The sequence below is a fragment of the Schistocerca serialis genome, chromosome 2 (genome assembly GCF_023864345.2).
Source record: "Schistocerca serialis cubense isolate TAMUIC-IGC-003099 chromosome 2, iqSchSeri2.2, whole genome shotgun sequence".
NCBI lineage: Eukaryota > Metazoa > Arthropoda > Insecta > Orthoptera > Acrididae > Schistocerca > Schistocerca serialis.
Genome location: NC_064639.1, coordinates 678,844,625 through 678,863,732, shown reverse-complemented (window position 1 = coordinate 678,863,732; position 19,108 = coordinate 678,844,625). Strand labels below are relative to the sequence as shown.

The 19,108-nt window shown below is 42.2% G+C and overlaps 1 protein-coding gene across 1 annotated transcript in view; it reads right to left on the bottom strand.

Annotated features, from left to right (window-relative positions):
* LOC126457782 (nose resistant to fluoxetine protein 6-like) overlaps window positions 1-19,108 on the bottom strand; it is a 185,605-nt gene that overhangs the window by 117,632 nt on the left and 48,865 nt on the right. The window contains exon 2 of the mRNA XM_050094368.1: window positions 10,095-10,256. Coding sequence (XP_049950325.1) covers window positions 10,095-10,256 — 162 coding nt within the window. The remainder of the gene's footprint in view (window positions 1-10,094; window positions 10,257-19,108) is intronic.

The window sequence follows — 19,108 nt, the reverse complement described above, 5'->3', positions numbered from 1 at the left end:
GTATTTTTGTTGGCCACCACATCTCTCAAAATCATAATCCGACAACCAAGAAGACCTGTAAAATGACAATATAACTACCCGTGATTATTTTTTAATTTAATTTTGTGTGAAATCTTATGGGACTTAACAGCTATGGTCATCAGTCCCTAAGCTTACACACTACTTAACCTAAATTATCCTAACACACACATCCATCCCCGAGGGAGGACTCGAACCTCCGCCGGGACCAGCCGCACAGTCTACGACTGCAGCGCCCTAAACCGCTCGGCTAATCCCGCGCGGCCCCGTGATTATTGCCGACCCATTCTTTTGAATGAGAACTGGTATGTATACCTCCTTGCAGATCACCGACTACAATTGCATTCATTGCCTAGAGACATCGAGTTGTGAATCGAGCCGTAACTGACGCGCGAGACGTTGTATGGTATCAGACAGTGCTAAGCCACCAATTCTTCTACCCTGCCGACAAAATTTTGTCGTGAAAATTTTTTTCATCACATGGATCCGTACACGCAACTTCACAGTCCGGCAACGCTGCACTAACGTGTATTAATAAACAAGACTGCCACATCGTATTTAAAGAAAAATGTTGATAGAAAACTTGTATAAACTCGTACTAAGTCAACTTCATCAACAATACCGCAACATTTTGGTTACAAAACAGGAGCATTCTTCCTGTCCTCGCGCCAGTTCACAAAGTAATGTGAAGTTTGCATCATCAGCTCATGGAGGAAGAGTATCGCCCACTATTCTATTCCGCTGTCTTCAGTGTAGTATCTGAAGGCAGCAGGAGGCTAAGAGTTGTCAGCCTATTATGGTTGTTTACAAGCGTTTCCGTGCTGCTGGCTGCTGCTGTCTGGCGTAGCTGAACAGTCATCTAGAGAGCGCCTTCGGCGTGGCTCCTTGCCCTTGATATGCAACCGGGCGCTCGTTACAGTGTCTGTTGCGTCACATTCACGTCCGCGTAGGTACGTAAGCACTCCGAGCCGATAGTGTGACGGTCATCCGCAAGAAAAGTTTGTAAACAAACGTGGTTACGTCACAAGTCTTGAGAATTGTCCTGGTGATACGGAATCCCCTTATCCAAGTACTCTTTCAATTCTGAACTACCAAAAATACCCAGCTGAAGCCAAGCGCGGGCTGAGGACAAACCTATATTTTATTCAGTATACTAATATAGTTTGTCCTTCAAGGGCTGCAACTGCAGTTTTTGATCAATATGGGTTGAAAGCCTTTTCAAAATCTGGGAATCCAAGACAAGATAGAAGTTTATTCTCATTGCTCATTTCTATAGTAACAGTATAGTAACCTTTCCTGAATGGCTTTACACACGTTATCTTACACTGCTTCCGGAAAGTCCTTTCTTCATTGCTCATTGCCTGTGTAGCTGATTAATGTTTTGAACTATTCAAGCTTTTAAGGAAATGCTTTCAAGAAAAAATTCTACAATTCACTGACTGTTAACAGTGAACAATTGCAATGTCAACTGTTGAAATGTGGTGGTTACCTAGTATAAATTTCAGTCTTGTTTCCTTCGCACTCTTGTTGTTTTCAGTAGTTTCTCTTATCAGATTTTCCCTGTATCCATTCACATGCTATCGAAAACAGTCCCGGAGACTTTTGTTTAATTCAGTATATGGTAATATATTCCAACTTCCGTTTGTTTGAAACTCGCACCTTCTCTCTAGCAGCTGCCTAGTTCGAGAGCGTCATTTCTTTTGATCTCTTGACACTTGCAACATCTGATGTTTACGTAACTATCTACCTTATATAATTACCCCTTTCTTCTATGTCTACATAACCTTCCTTTTATAAGGGGCTGAACTTCTTTCTCAATTTAATGTCATGTATCTCCCTTGCCTTCAGTAGGTTCTCATCCATCCCTTTGTTCGTGTTTATTCTGTTCTTATGAGTTCGTGATCAAGTGTTGCCTGCTGGCGCTCGTCTCGACCGACGTTTGCTGCTTTTTCTGACATTTCGCCAGCACGAGTGGCTAACACTGTCGGAGAGACGAGTGTAGTATTTCCATCCAAATGCGAGGATACACGAGTACACAGAAAATTGGAAAATGTAGAGTGCTGAAGCAGTATTGTATTTCTTGTTAAGGTAGAACACAATTGAAATTAGAGCCCAATCAGATGATGACTAGATCGAAAAAGTTTACATTTACAATAGATTTGCACTAACCAGGACAAAATTTGATACTGAAATCTGCGGCGACTAGTAAACACACACTCGCAGTCATCTCGCAAAGGACTCCTTTACGGACCCGTGTTTATTAGCTAGTTTCTGCTTTTATTATCGTATACTTTCATGCGAGTTAGCCGGACGGAGGCTACGGTCGCAGGTTCGAATCCTGCCTCGGGCATGGATGTGCATGATGTCCTTGGGTTAGTTAGGTTTAATTAGTTCTAAGTTCTATCGCGACTGATGACCTCAGAAGTTAAGTCGCATAGTGCTCAGAGCCATACTTTCATGCGAGTTAGTTTTTCCTATTAACAACGAAACACCCTGTATAGGGATCATATACACATTGAGACGATTAACATGACTGTAGTGTATTATGTATGTATATAAACCTGCTGTAAAAAGATAGTGAAAACTGAAAGTGACATATAAAAAACTGTAGAAATGTGCGACAAACCACCGACAGATGCACTACCATTGCAGCAGCCAGAGAACACATACAGGAGCACAGGCTTTGCAATTAATGAAGGTGCTCGGAACTTGAGAGCAAAGTAGTTAGTGGTAGTCTTAGTAACTTAAATAGGATTTTACTGCTTTTATATTCCGTGGTGCTTGAAGGTGAGCACCAGTGGCTCGAAACGTGTCACAAATAAATTCATGTTACAAAATTAACAATCCACAAACATTGTAACTTGGTGTAATATGCAGGGGGTTAGGGGTAAAAGTGCAGATACTGTTATCATTGGTACCTTGACATGCACCAACGTCACTGTGTTTGTTGTTTTTTTCTCTACGTATAACAATCTTCACGCAAACTCGTCACATAATTTACTACCTGATGTTTTCTGTACAGTCGTAGCTGCACCACCAAGTGGACTATACCTGTCAGTATAGACTAACCGTTTTGCGTCCACGCATCCTCACTGTAACACCCGACATGCTGCCCAGGGGGAAACAAGCATTAATGGCTTGCTCTGCCACATACACTTATAGGTAGGTACTAACCAACTTAAAAACATACTACTCCTAATAGCTATAATTACCTGCAAAAAAAGTAAATACTGATGATATTTTGTTCAGTACAGTGTCCTCATTGACCAATAAAAATATCAACGTTTATACTCATAACACCCTATTTTCACACAAGCTTCCATTAACTCAACCAACTTTTTTAAAGTTTATCTGGTCTTACATGATGGTGAACGGTAAGATCGATACAACAGTACACCAATAGTACGAGACTCTCTGGCTCCTCTGATTTCAAAGATGCCAAAAAAATGAGTTAACAGACAACGGGGTATAGATGTAGATGTGGATATACAGCTAACATGTCTTGAGTTACAGCTTCCACAGCTGCTGTTACGCGATGTCTCAGATCATTCATTGTTGTTGGTAACGGAGGTACATAAACAGAGTCTTTTATAAACCCCCATAAGAAATAGTCACGTATAGTCAGCTCCGGTGACCTTGGAGGCCAGTTGTGTAAGGTTGAATCATTTCATTCATTGCGACAGATGCATCGTTCAGTAATCCTTTGATTTAAAAATTCCCGCACTTCCAGATGCCAGTGTGGCGGTGACCCATCCTGTTTGTAAATGAAGTCCCCAGAATTAGTCTCGAACTGTGGGAAAATAAAGATCTCAAGTATATGGAGATGTGTGCTTCCTGTAACACTATTCTCGGCAAAGAAAAATGGACTATACACCTTTTCCTGTGAAACTGCGCGAAACACATTAAATTTTGGAGAGACCCTCTCATGTTGTACAACTTAATGTAGTTGTTCCGAACCCCATATTCTCCCATTTAAATGGAATGTTGTCTCGTCACTAAACACTAAACATGGAAGACAACAGTCATCTTCCATCTTGCCAAGAACGAAATTACAGAACTCCACACGTTGTTGTTCGTCACCTTCACAAAGAGCTTGCAGCAGCTGAATTTTGTATGGGTTCACGTGTAAACGCCGACGCAGCACACGCCAGATGGATATCGGGGGTATGTTGAGTTGTCGAGCTGCACGGCGAACGGATTTCTGCGGACTCCTTATAAAACTGCGAACTATGACGGATGCGTTCTACTTCCGGTCAGACACTCGGTGACGGCTCGGCGAGTTGCCTGTACACAAAAAACTTGTTTCTCGGAATTATTCATGCCATCGTCTAATGCTCTACGCTGTAGGAGGATCCACACCATACCTAATACGAAAGTCGCGGTGAACAGTTATTACTGACCCGCACTGCGCAAAACGTGTTGTGGCGTAGCAAGACAGCCACGCCACGGAAGTAGCCGAAAGGCACGCGTTTAGTTTACGTAGGCAAGAGATAGGTCTGTAACAGGATACGTAATGAATGCTAAAAAGAAAAGTACGTAGCTTCTGGAATACTTAACTTTAATCCATCCTTGGTACATCGCTATTGACGATATAAGTGAGACTCTTTAGATACAAGCTATGTAAGGCTAATGGCGCCTTGCTAGGTCGTAGCCATGGACTTAGCTGAAGGCTATTCTAACTATCTGCTCGGCAAAGGAGCGAGGCTTCGTCAGTGTAGTCGCTAGCTACGTCGTCCGTACAACTGGGGCGAGTGCTAGTCGGTATCTCGAGACGTGCCTTGTGGTGGCGCTCGGTCTGCGATCACACAGTGGCGACACGCGGGTCCGACATGTACTAATGGACCGCGGCCAATTTAAAACTACCACCTAGCAAGTGTGGTGTCTGGCGGTGACACCACAAAACGTAGAACAGAAAACGCTTTCTGTTATCCCTGCATCATTTTTACCAGAACTGAAGTTGGCGCACACTGCTGCTACCTGGAGGAACCATATAAAACTCGTTGAGTCTGCTCTAGTACGTTGTTCACGCAATTATCTCAAATAACATAATAGTTATAATTCTTCTAAAAATCGGATGATTCTCTTTGATACACCCTATATTCTATAGAATGAGCAGAACCAAAAGAATGTTGTGCAACGGCAAGCAGATTTGTTCGTCTGTTGTAAGCGTATGTACGCTTATACTTTACACATCGGCCATCTACAGCCCTGAGTAAAATATGACTTACCACGAGTTCATAGTATACGGAAGACAGCCATCTCATGTAAACACAGATCTTCCTTTACAGAACTTAAACAGGCCCTAATCTTCGATGGTAGTCAGAAGACAAACTCTACGTTTTCACAGAACACGACAAATCCTGTTGGATATGCAACCTGCGTAAGGCAAAAAGGCCGTAGACTTAGGTGGCATCTCGTTGTTTTCATGATTCACCCGTTTCAGTACCGGTCGATAGCGCAAAGCTTTTTGTGTCTGATTTGTCCATCACTAAACGTTTCTGGCGGAAGGTAATTTCGAGGTGGACTAACTTAGCTGACAAACGTTCATCGTCTTAGATGGCGTGGCCCTACGAACCAAGGTACGTAAAGTTGGATGGTGACAAGAATTAGCCTGAAGGTACAAATCAGTGTGAGTTGGTTTCGTATAAACAGCATGTCCCAACGTGCCGTTAACTTCCTCCTGACGAACACATCAAAGAAGGTAAGGCAGCTATCCTTTTCCACCTCCATAATGAAGCGAATATTCAGTTGGATCAGATCAGATGTTCCGAAAAGCTGCTCAAATTCTCATTCCAAAGAGACCATACGACTAGAGTACCGTCTACAGATCTAAAAAAAGCATGCAGGTTTCAATGCTGCCGGCTTCAGGGCACGTTCCTTGAAATCTTCCAACGCGGACTGGCAATAATGGATGACAAAGCATTTCCCATCGCAACTCCACATGTCTGCTCATAGAACTGGTCATTGAATAAAAAGTAGTTGGTAGTCAACACACAATGAAATACGTTAGTTAACTCAGCACCATACCTAACCTCAGTTAACAGTAACGAATCAGACAGAGGAACGCAAATAAAGAGAGAGACCAGATCAGAACTTGTTAAAGTATTAGAGTCATTCAAATGCGGTCCTCTAATCTTCGTACGAAATCCTCCGAGTTCTTCACGTACAAACCGAACTACTGGAGACTCCAGCAGAAAGGCACTAAGCTACAAAATATGTCGGTACGTCAGTGTTAAGTGTCTCCAGAAGGCCACATATTCTAGGTGGGACAGCACAAGATGAGTAAGACTTTAAAGTCTCTTGCGACATGGAACTTCCCTTCAGGAGGTTTTACTCTTTCTCTCAACACATTACGTCGTTATTGAGTCCGCGCTACACTGGAACAGATAGGAAACACATCTTTTGAACGCAATCCTGTTTGCCCGACACAACAGTAGCACTGCCCTCGTCTGCTTGATTAAAGCAAACAAGCCCATTCAGCTGTTGTAATACACTCTACAGGAAAAAAAGGAAAAAAAAGACACATGACGAAGGAATTGTACGAATTGGAAGATCTATTCAAGAGAAAAACCTTCACAAATTGAGCAAATCAATAACGAGTTTATGCAAGCAGTTACTCGGCTTGGCCTTGATTGATAGAGTTTTTGGATGTCCTGTGTCGTGTCGGAGTTTGTTCAACTGGCTCGTTGTTAGATCGTCAGAATCACGAGATGGTTCGAGATCTCTGCCTATAATGCTTCAAACTTTCGCAATTGGGAAGAGATTCGGCGACCTTGCTGGCCAAGACCGGTTTGGTAAGCAGATATAGAAGCAGTAGAAATTCGGTCGTGTGCGGGTGGGCATTATCTTGCTGAAATGCAAGTCCAGGGCGGAGTACCATGAAGAGCAACAAATCGGGGCGTGAATATCGTTGACGTACCACTGTGCTGTAAGGGTGCTGCGGATGACAACCAAAGAGGTCCTACCATGAAAAGAAATAGCACCCCAGACGATCATTCCTGGTTGTCGGGCCATATGGTGGGCGACAATCAGGTTGGTATCCCACCGCTGCCCAGGACGTCTCCAGACACCTCTTCGGCCTGAAATATCATTGAAGAGAGTAGAATTGTCTTCAGTGATGCGTCCTGCTTCGAATTGTGCCCCAATGGCCAGCGAAGACATATCTGGAGACGCCCTGGACAGTGTTGGAATACTAATCTGTCACACACCACACGGACTGACAACCAGAATTGATTTGTTTATTTGTTCGTATATATCTCTTTTTCAGTACATATATCGTACACAGGATATTGGACCTTTTAATCTATTGGTTTTTGAAATGTGCAACAAACATTATTTAAATTTTTATAACAAATTCGATTTATACAGTTAATCATTATAGATTTTTAAAAATACTGTATATTTATCACTTATTTCTACAATTAAAGATACCAATATAATATACTGTGAGATTGAATAGTAGCAGATTTTCAGAATGTAGGCTGTCACAGACTTTTTAAAGCTCTGTAGCTCAGGAAGAGATTTTATGAATCTCGGTAATCTGTTGTATAGTTTTGTTCCTGCATGAAATACACTTTTTTGGCACAATGTGGTGTTACAATGATTAACATGTATGTCACTGTCTGACCTTGTACTGTAATGATGGACACTTTTGTTTTGAGGAAAACGGTTTTCTTTTCTCAGTATACTTTTTTTGACGTACATGGCTACTTCCAGTATATAAATGCAGGGAAGGGGTACGATCTTTAGAGCCTTAAAGAAAAGTTTGCATAGTTTTCTGCTGCTCACTTGTTTTATTATTCTTATAATTGCCTTTCGTTTCCTGCAAACTGTTATTGACTGGTGTACATTTCCCCAGAAAATGATACCATACTTCAGTACTGAATGTACACAAGCAAAATATACAGCACTAACTGTTTCTGCACTAGTATTGTTGCAAAGAATTCTTACTACATAGCTCATTTGTGCTAGTTTTGAATTTAAGGGTGTGATATGAGTGCTCCATTTAAGATTTTCCTGGATATGGATCCCAAGAAATTTAGTTTCATTGACAGCGCTAATATTTTGGTTATCTATACATACTGTGGGTTGTGCCGCATTTTTATTTTGATTGGTGTGGAAATTCATGAGTACCTTTTTTTGGGGATTAACTATTAACTTGTTTCTGGTAAACCATTCAGACACTCGTTTTGTAATATCTTTTGCAGATGCAGTAAGATTTTCTTCTGTATTCCCTTCAATCAATAGACTGGTGTCATTTGCAAACAGTACTGGTTCAGAATCCCTAGCATGTGACGCGAAATCCTTAATATACACCAAAAAATGAAAGGGACCCAAAATGGAACCCTGTGGAACACCATGACTTAGTCCACATGGTTCTGAAAGGTGTATCTAGAGTTAATTTCATTCCATGTACTTAATTTCAGTTACCTGAGAGTGATATTCCAAATATTACACTACACTTTCAAGCTTCCTCAAGACCACAAAATGATCAATCAGATCAAATGCTTTTGTTAGGTCCAAGAATAAACCTGCGGTCGGCAACGCCATATAAAACAACAAGCGTCTGATGCAGTTGTTAGATCGGTTACTGCTGCTTCAGTGGCAGGTTATCAAGATTTAAGCGAATCTGAACGTGGTGATAGAGTCGGCGCACGAGCGATGGGACACAGCACGTCTGATGTAGAGATAAAGTGGGAATTTTCCCGTACGACCATTTTACGAACGTGCCGTGAATATCCGGAATCCGGTAAAACATCAAATATCTGACATTGCTGCTGTCGCAAAAAGATCCTGTAAGAAGGGGATAGCCAGCCGGTGTGGCCGAGCGGTTCTAGGCGCTACATTCTGAAACCGCACGACCGCTACGGTCGCAGGTTCGAATCCTGCCTCGGGCATGGATGTGTGTGATGTCCTTAGGTTAGTTAGGTTTAAGTAGTTCTAAGTTCTAGGGGACTGATGACGTCAGATGTTAAGTCTCACAGTGTGCAGACCCATTTGAACCATTTTTTGAAGAAGGGGATCAATGACGACCGAAGAGAATCGCTCAACGTGACAGAAGTGCAACCTTTTCCGCAAATTGCTGCAGATTTCAACGGTGGGCCATCAACAAGTGTCAGCGTGCGAACCATTCAATGAAACATCATCGATATGGGCTTATGGAGCCGAAGGCCCACTCGTGTACCCTTGACCACGGCATGAGACAAAGCTTTACGCCTCGCCTGGGCCCGTCAACACCGACATTAGACAGATGATGACTGGAAACATGTTGTCTGATCGAAAGAGTCTCGTTTCAAATTGTATCGAGCGGATGGACGTGTACAGGTATGGAGACAACCTCATGAATCCATGGACCCTTCATGTCAGCAGGGGACTGTTCAAGCTTAAGGAGGCTCTGTAGTGGTGTGGGGAGTGATATGGGACCCCTGATAAGCCAAGATACGACTATGACAGGTGACACGTACGTAAGCATCCTGTCTGGTCAGCTACATCCATTCATGTCTATTGTGCATTCCGACGGACTTGGGCAGTTCCAGTAGGACAATGCGACACCCACCACGTCCAGAATTGCTATAGAGCACTTCCAGGAACACACATCTGAGTTTAAACACTTCCGCTGGCCACCAAACTCCCCAGATTCTGGGACACCTCGCAACGTGCTGATCAGGAGAGTTCTTCACCCGCTCGTACTCTTACGGATTTATGGACTGCCCTGCAGGATTCATGGTGTGTTCCCTCCAGTGCTACTTCAGACGTTAGTCGAGTCCATGCAACGTTGTGTTGCGGCTGTTCTGCGTGCTCGCGGGTGCCCTACACGATATTAGGCAGGTGTATCAGTTTCTTTGGTTCCCCGTGTATATGAATATGTATTTTTGAGTCTGTTTATATACGTGTGTCCTGGACATTAAGGCAAGGTAGTTCGATATCTCCTCAAAAGCTGAGTCGATGTGCAAAGAGCCAAGATGGGGTTGTCAGTGACGTCTGTATGAGTAGTGCGAGTTGTAGCAGTGTGAGTTGCAGCAGCTGAGAGCGTCGTTAGCAGCAGTAGCGGGTCAGGCCAAACACGGAGTACTCACTCTGCACGGCCCAGAGGGTGAAGTTGCGCAGCGCGTCCAAGTAGCGGCTGTAGTCCCGTCCGCAAGCAGAGCCCGCGTGCAGCTGCGCCGCCGCCGCCGCCACGGCGAGCGGAAGGTCAGGCAGCGTGCGGGTTGCATACCGTCCAGGCTCCGAGACGTTAACTGCAAAGAGCGACACATTTACATGACACCGCCGCTGGTACACATAAACGTTTCCGAGCATCGGAATACTGACAAAGGCACCGAAAAATACGAAAAGGGTAGAATTATGACATTCTTAGCTTCACCGTTAAAATTGGAATCTCTAAAAATCATTAAACAAACATACGCTAAGGAATTGACATATTATTTTATTCATAGCTGTTATTTTTCATCAGATATGTTACAGATATTTTAGAATAGAATTCAGTCTTCAATTCTAAATATATCTATCATGGTACTATGCTCCCGTGAAGAAGACACTGACACCTACAAAACAAATACTAAGTAAGTTTCTGTAATATACTTCTTATACTTAACATAAACATATGGCTGAGGTCTAAAGATTCATAATATCGATAATTTTGTAGAGTTATGAAGATGACAAATTAATTAGTCGAAACCTTAGACCTCGGCCATATGTTTATGTTAAGTATAAGAATTATATTACAGAAACTTACTTAGTATTTGTTTAGTAGGTGTCAGTGTCTTCTTCACGGGAGCACAGTACCATGATACGTCTAAAAAATGAACGTATTGTATGTGATTATTGTAAACACAAATTGAGAGACTGATAATTTGTAAATTTGTAACTGAACCACGATCTATGCACATGTCAAGCTGTTGTACCAGTGGCTAGGAACGTCCATACATTAGGAAGAACATGGCACATAGTTCTAATGTACAGGATGATTCTTACTAATGTTTAAAAACCATCAGAGCAACGTAGATGACGCTGATGTAACTAATTTAATAAAAGACACATGTCTGGAAATACTCCACAAGTGGAATGGCTCTGAGCACTATGGGACTTAACATCTATGGTCATCAGTCCCCTAGAACTTAGAGCTACTTAAACCTAACTAACCTAAGGACATTACACAACACCCAGTCATCACAAGGCAGAGAAAATCCCTGACCCCGCCGGGAATCGAACCCGGGAACCCACAAGTGGATAACAAATGTTAAACATGTGACGTCACCAGATGACGTACCATGCTGCACGAGCAGTGGCTGGGTTTGTCGATCCTACTCTCGTCGGTACGGGGCACTGTTACGTACCGCTCCGCTAGATTTTCTGTTTTAGTGTCGTTTGAAGGAGCTAGTTCACAGCACTCAACTCAAGAACATCCTGCAGAAGCCTGTTTAGGGAACTAGGGATACTAACTACAGCTTCCCAATATATTTATTCCTTAATGAAATTTGTCATTAAAAATATATCACTTTTTCAAACCAACAGCTCAATTCATGGAATCAATACTAGAAATAAAAATAATCTTCACAAGGATTTAAAGTCACTTAGTCTTGTACAAAAAGGTGTGCATTATTCAGGAACACACATTTTCAATAACTTGCCAGCAGCCATAAAAAGCTTAACAACCAATGAAATTCAGTTTAAGAGAAGCCTAAAGGATTTATTGGTGGCCAACTCCTTCTACTCCATTGATGAATTTCTGAGGAAAACCAACTGATTTGTATATAAGTACAACATAACTTCTGCACAATTTCAGTGCAGTAATGTGTTCACTGAAAATTTGTGTGTGTGTGTGTGTGTGTGTGTGTGTGTGTGTGTGTGTGTGTAAGTATAATCTAACTTCTGCACCATTTCAGTGCAGTAATGTGTTCATTGTAAATAAGTATTACAGTAGTTGTATTACATGTTTCTTACCTTATAAATAAATATAAAACTTTTTTATTTTAAATTCAGTGCAATAGTATTTGTAAAATGACTCTTAGTGTTCATTAAAAAATGACGATCATTCCACTTGGGACCTGTGGAATGGTACATTAGCTTATTTGTTTTAGTTTAAATATTTGTCATGTATTGTTGTTTTTCTGACATGTTCCACATCCTGGAGGACCTCCTCACTACGGATCAATTGGAATGAAAGTAAATCTAATCTAATCTAAAAGCACCCCAGTAGAGTCCACAATGGACATCATGACTTACACAGCCGTTGCCGCTGCGGTGATCCAAAATACGGAGGATATTTTCGAGCGCGTGCTTGAATGTATGATTGAGTGATGCATTACTTTCAAGCAAAAGGTGCAAATTTTGAAAACATTTTGTAAATGTGATCCGTTGTATAAGCAGAAGTTACAGAATTATTTCCTCACCGTAACCAAGCAAAAACTGTTTTGTATTTGTTTCCCTTTTTCCCTTGTTATTTTGTTCACCGACATTATTTGATAAAGAAAACGTAGGTCATTTACTGCTAGCGAAGCAATTCGGAAGCTTATAAACGTTTACTTGTGACGCAATACAACAGGTTTTTGTTGTACCGTACTTTCCAATAAGCCAGGGGAGACTGCTAGACCGGTAAAGAAAATAATAAATCTTACCTCAATGTAAACACATAACTGTCTAAGACAGTGCAAAAAATATTGCCTGGCAGACGAACCCTGAGCCCCACGATGTAAAGTCGCTCATGTAGGCTCGGAGCCACACCGACGTGAGTACTTGACTTGGGCTGGGATGACCAGGTGCCACGGGTCGATAGGCTCAACCGCTGCACGTGCGGTGGCGTACGTCACCTGGTGGCCTCGCATGCTCAACATGTCATTCACTTTTCGGATATGTCCCGACATTTACAGCCCCATGTGACTTATATTGATTTACACGTCTCAGTGTCTTCTACGTCGCTTCGGAGGTTTTTAAATGTTAATAAGAATCAACCTGTGTAAAAGGAATGGGCTGAGTTCCACTTTTTATAAGAAATGCTATGCAATCAAAACAGTGGCTATTTTTTAGTGAAAATTGTTCACTCAATAAACATTTTGAATTTAGGTGGGAATGCTTGTATACTTCACGTTATTCTAAACGTTTCATTTTGTAGCCCTTGTCAATCACATGCAAAAACTATTATAGTAAGAGAGGATAGATGAAGAAGAATGTCTATCGCGATTTTGAGATGTTCTGCGAAAGCTGACTTATATGAATTCTCGCCGTCTTTGTTGAGCAAGTCCTCACGAAAGCGGGTCTTAAATGCCCCTCTGTCTGTCCTACATATAACATGTGGAAACTAGCCCATTCCTTCTATATACTAGAACTGTGTGGCATGTTTTTTCTAATGTATTATATATAACTTCCTTATATGCCTTAGTTATACTCTTTATACGCTATTATATAAGTTTCTTGCTGCTGGTACATATATATATATATATATATATATATATATTGGACATACCATGCTAGTATGCTTCTTTGAAGAAGATACTGACATCTACCAAACCAATACTACGTAAATTTCTGTAATACACTGCTTGTAATTCACATAAATGTAAGCCAAGGTCTAAGCATTTATAATATTCTTGATTTTGTAGGTTTGTGAAAATGGCAAATCAATTTGTCCAAACCGATAAAGCTAAATAAAATATATTTGCAACTGACGAGTGAATGTTATTCTGGAGTTGACGTATATTTATGTTTTTGAAACTTTAACTTACCACTGGCATACCACTTGTAAAACATACAAAATATGTGGGGCTGAAAAATATCTGCTACAATTCAAGTAAATGCTCTTTTTAATATATATACGAAATACAAATAAACACTTGCTAATTCGCTGATGTGCAGTTAATTGAAATATGTATGACGACGAAAATAAACTGCAAATCCCTGTTCACAAACTGAGCTTACTGTGTCAAGAATGTTATATGCAGATCTCTATTGATAAGACAAAAGTAGAGGAGTCGAACGTATACGATAAAAATGTTGCTTATGGCAGGATAATAGAACTAGTAGAAACATATATAATTTGGAAATAAAAAAAGCTACCTAGATGTTCAAGAGATAGAAAGTTTGCAAAAGGCCAATATATGTGTGCCGCTGTAAACAGAATTTTAACGAATAAAGTGAGGAAAGGAACTAAAATTAAATTTAATAAAAGTATGGCAGTTCCTCTACTTCTTTGCGGCAGTGAGATCTAGAGATTTACCAAATGACAGAGAGCAAGATTGAATCATATGAATGTACACTGATGAACAAGAACATCGTGACCACTGACCTACTATAGATACAAACCTTTACAGACGATAGCAGCGTTACCTGGCGAGGAATGACTGCTAGTGAGACACATGCACGGTACATATAGTACGCAGAATGGGGAAGACGTGCTATCTATCTGAGTTTGACCGAGAACAGATTGCAATGGCCCGGACGCTTGGCACGAGCATTGCGGAAACTGCGCGACTTGTCGGGTGTTAGAAGAGTGCTGTGGCAAGTGCCTTCAACACGTGGCGAAACCACGGTGAAACCAAGTCCAGACGCCGTGGGGCTGGGCGTCCACCCTTCATTACCGATGTCGGACATCGTAGGCTGGGCAGGCTGGTAAACTGTGGCAGAACTAACATCAGACTTCAATGCTGGGCAGAGTACAAGTGTGTCTCAACACACAGTGCACCGAACACTCCTAACGAAGGGGCTCCGCAGCCGATGACCCATGCGTATGACAATGTTAACACCATGACATCGGCAATACGGCTGAATTTGGCACGTGACCTTCGGCACTGGACGTTGACGCAGTGGCAGAGCGGTGCATGATCTGATGAATCCCGATACCTTCTTCATCATGTCGATGGGAGAGCGCACCGCTCCTTGACACGTGTATTGCTGCCCCATTATGCTCTAGGGAACATTCACATGGGCGTCCATGGGTCCAGTGGAGCTCGTGCGAGGTACCATGATGGCCAAGGAGTATCGTACACTGGTTGCAGACGACGTATACCCCTTCATGACGATCATATTTCCCGACGGCAGTGGCATTTTTCAATAAGTTAATGCGCCATGCCACAAGACTAGGAGTGTGATGGGTGGTTCGAAGAACACAGGGCGAGTTCCAGTTGCTGTGTTGGCTCTCCACCTCGCCAGATCTGAAACCGATCGAACACATCTGTGATGTGATTGAACATGAGGTCAGAGCTCATCGTCCGCCTCCCCGGAATTCACGGGGATTAGGTGGCTTGTGTGTGCAGATGTTGTGCCAACTCCCTCCAGTGACCTACCAAGACCTCAGAGCTTCCACGCCACGACTCGTCGCCACTGTTATCCGTGCCAAAGGAGGACGTACAGGCTATTAGATAGGTGGCCGTAATGTTCTGGTTGCACAGTGTATGAGTGTTCAAATGAAAAGGTATGAAAAGCCGTAACAACCAAAACGGTTGGAATAACGTAGTGAGACATCTAGGAACGTCACCTCCCTTTACAAAATTCAAAGCTGTGTCCTCGGCGCGCAAGGTGACGCTAATCGTCTTTTTCGACGTCCAAGGTCCGATGCTCATCGAATTCCACGAGTTCGGAAAAACCATTAATAGTGACATGTACTGTGAAATGCTCCGTAGTCTACGCAAGTTCATGAAGAGCAAACAATCTGGGCTGATCACGGAGGGGGTGATTCTCCCCCACGGTAAAGCGCGTCGACACATCTGCAAAGTCACACAAAGTGTAATTGTCAAATTCAAGTGGGAGCAGCTTGAGTCTCACCCCTGCTGCCCGAACATATCGCTCTGCGGCTTCCGTGTGTTTCGTCCTCTAAACAAAACATCTCAAAGGGAGATCACCAACTCGGACGACGAACTGTAGAACACAGCGGAGGACTGCCTCCTGTCCAGCCACAGCAATTCCGGGAATCTTTTGGCTCGTAAAACAGGGGAATCGTTGTGATCTGGCCTCTGATGATTACTTTTGAATAACGACTTCATTACACCCACAGTGTTGTTCCATACCTTTCATTTTGAACATTCCTCATAGATTCCTAAAAGCCATGAATGAATGTAATAATTTAACTAAAATTTTAAAAATGTGTATATTATAAAAGGATCAAGAGTTGATGTAATAAAAGATGTAACAGATAAATATAGATTTAAATGGGATGAGAGTATGGGATGACTGTCAGATTGGCGATTACGAATAGAACTCATGAAATGTGTAACACATGGAAAAAGAAGTACTGGAAGAGCCAAGAAGAGATAGCATGAATAAGACTGACCTACAAAGACGAAGCATATAAGTACGATGGTGATGAGGGATTTTTCCTGTTAGAATTGTAACAAATTTAAGAATGAGAAACATTGAAACGTGTTTGTTCCGCTGGTTTTTATTTTATTTTTTTTTTTACTGCAAGCAGCTTTGGGTTATTAGGGCAAGGTAGCGGTTGCAAACGAAAATCGGATTGTAATAAATAAATTTTTCGAAAAAACGCAACTTGCGTGCTTTATGCGCACTAAAAATAAGTTTTTTGGGATATTATTACAAATTTGAGTAGACCTCGTGTATTTATCTGTTGGGTCTTTACGTGCTTCTATTGAGAAGTGAATTTTACTAACGCTAGTGCTAATCAAGGAATATTCACAGCATTTATTTCTGATGTTACATATCGCATTAAAACTATTATTTTCATTTACTTACGTGTTCTAGTTTCTTATCTTCTCTGCCAGAGCCGGCCGGTGTGGCCGAGCGGTTTTAGGCGCTACAGTCTGGACCCGCGCGACCGCCACGGTCGCAGGTTCGAATCCTGCCTCGGGCATGGATGTGTGTGATGTCCTTAGGTTAGTTAGGTTTAAGTAGTTCTATGTTCTAGAGGACTGATGACCTCAGCAGTTAAGTCCCATAGTGCTCAGAGCCATTTCAACCATTTTTCTCTGCCAGAATTAACTGAACTGAGAACCTCAAGATTTACGTCCCGATGAAGAAGACGAAAGAGCCACGTAGGTTTCTCTAGGAGATCACCGTACCTATTGCAAAATAGCTTAGGGGAAGGAAAAGTAGGGTTAGCTGTTCCGTAGACGACAAGGTCATTAGAGAGGGAACGCTAGCTCGGCCCGGGGGTGACGGAGAAGGAAATCGGCGGTGTCCATATCAAAGAAAACACCCCTGCATTTACCTTCTACGTTTTAAGTAAACTGTGGAAAAAGAAAATCTGGTGCCCAGACGGGGACTTGGACTGCCATCGTTCCGAATGCGAAACTAGTGCCTTACTACTGCGCCACCTCGCTTGGTCGAGCATATCCGAATTAAAAGTTGTCTCTGTACAGTTTTGTGAATGATTATGCCGTCTTATTCCGAATCGTAATTTTAGCTGCATTAATTTCTCGTGGATTGCAGAGTGACAGATCTAGTATTACAGCTGTATTCAGGCATTACGGGCTGTTATTACATAAAACATAGGCTGCATGGAAGGGCCTTGCATTCCCATGGCTGGGATGTAAATCAAGGGTATGTGGGGCCAAGTGCCCATGAGAACCATTGCAAATAGAGTAAGCGATACTATTAAGAAATGTATAAACTGCTGTTAGTAAAATAATTAGCAAATAAGCGTAACAGTAGCACAAGCCATACTAATATCTAGGTAATGGATAATAATGTATTTTTGTCCTCTTCTTCTGAGTTTCTCACAAATGGAGAGAGTCAGCTGATGGTCCATATATGACTTGCAATTTATTTGTTTATATACTTCTTTTCTTTATGCTTAACCTCGCGTTGTCTTAGGAACCTTGTCACGGTTCGCGCGGCTCCCCTCGTCCTCCCTCGGGCATGGGTTTGTGTTGTCCTTTGCGTAAGTTAGTTTAAGTTAGATTAAATAGTGTGTAAGCCCAGGGACCGATGACCTCAGCAGTTTGGTCTCATAGGAACGTACCACAAATTTACAAATTCCCTTCACGATTACTCTACGGTTTGGCGCATTTCTATCGTGTCAGACGACTGTGTACCAACTGTAAGGTAATAAAATCAAATCTTGGCGACAAATCTAATTACTTATCTAAATCAGATACACTTTAGGAACCGAGATGGTGCATTCATAATAATGGGCAATAATCTTAAATTAACTGAGCAGAAACTGTCTGCATCTGAACTGTTTGGGCAAAAACAATAAAACTTTAAAGGATATTATCTAATTTATTGTTGGATCCTTCTATCAGTCTTACCTGTAAAGCTGACTGACGACTTCAGAGATAATCTCAGTTCATCAGCACGGCTGAAACCAGGCATTAGCATACTAATTGGACAACTTTTAAGTACTTCACAAAAGACTGGGAAAAGCAAGTTCGTAAATGGAGGACAAAAGAAAACTTCCCGCCAAGTTGTTGTTAAAGGTGTTTCTGAAAATTATCTTGAGCAGATAATTCAGAATCCTACTTACAGTGGAAACGGCGTATGAGAACGAAGTCTTTCGCAACGGCATTGATATGTAAAGCATTCTCGGTTTCTTTGCAGCGTCAATTCAAAGTAAAATCTCAAGCTTTCGACGATAGCCTCCATCGTTATCGTCAGGAGCAACTGACTCTCTTTACTGCTGCTGAGGTGGCCTTATATAGCCGTGGACGGCTTCTGATTGGTCAGCTTGTGATTGGTTGGCGATTACGTACTGCTGTCGCAGACGGTGTCAATGTCTGCGCTGGTGGCGCCAACGCTTCCGTGGGAACGTAAACCCTGCAAGGATTGTCTCTGCTGCTTCTCTGCATCGAGCGCTCGTTTCCAAGCACCGCTCAGATAGTATCCGCTAGCACGGTTAAAGTTCTACTCGCGCATTCTCATTTCAACAGCCTCCTTAACAACAGAATCCCAGTATGTGGAGGCATGGGACAAAATTTTTTTTTTCATCAAACAGTATTTTATGTTTATTCGTGAGGCTGTGCTCCGCAGATGCCGATTTCTCCGGTTCTCTATTTTTAATATGCCGTTGGTGTTCTGCACGGCAGTCGGAAATAGTACGATTGGTCTGCCCTATACAATTGCTTCCACACTCACAGGGGATATTATAAATTCCTGAGACCCTGAGGCTGAGACTGTCCTTAACAGGGCGCACCATCTCTTTCTA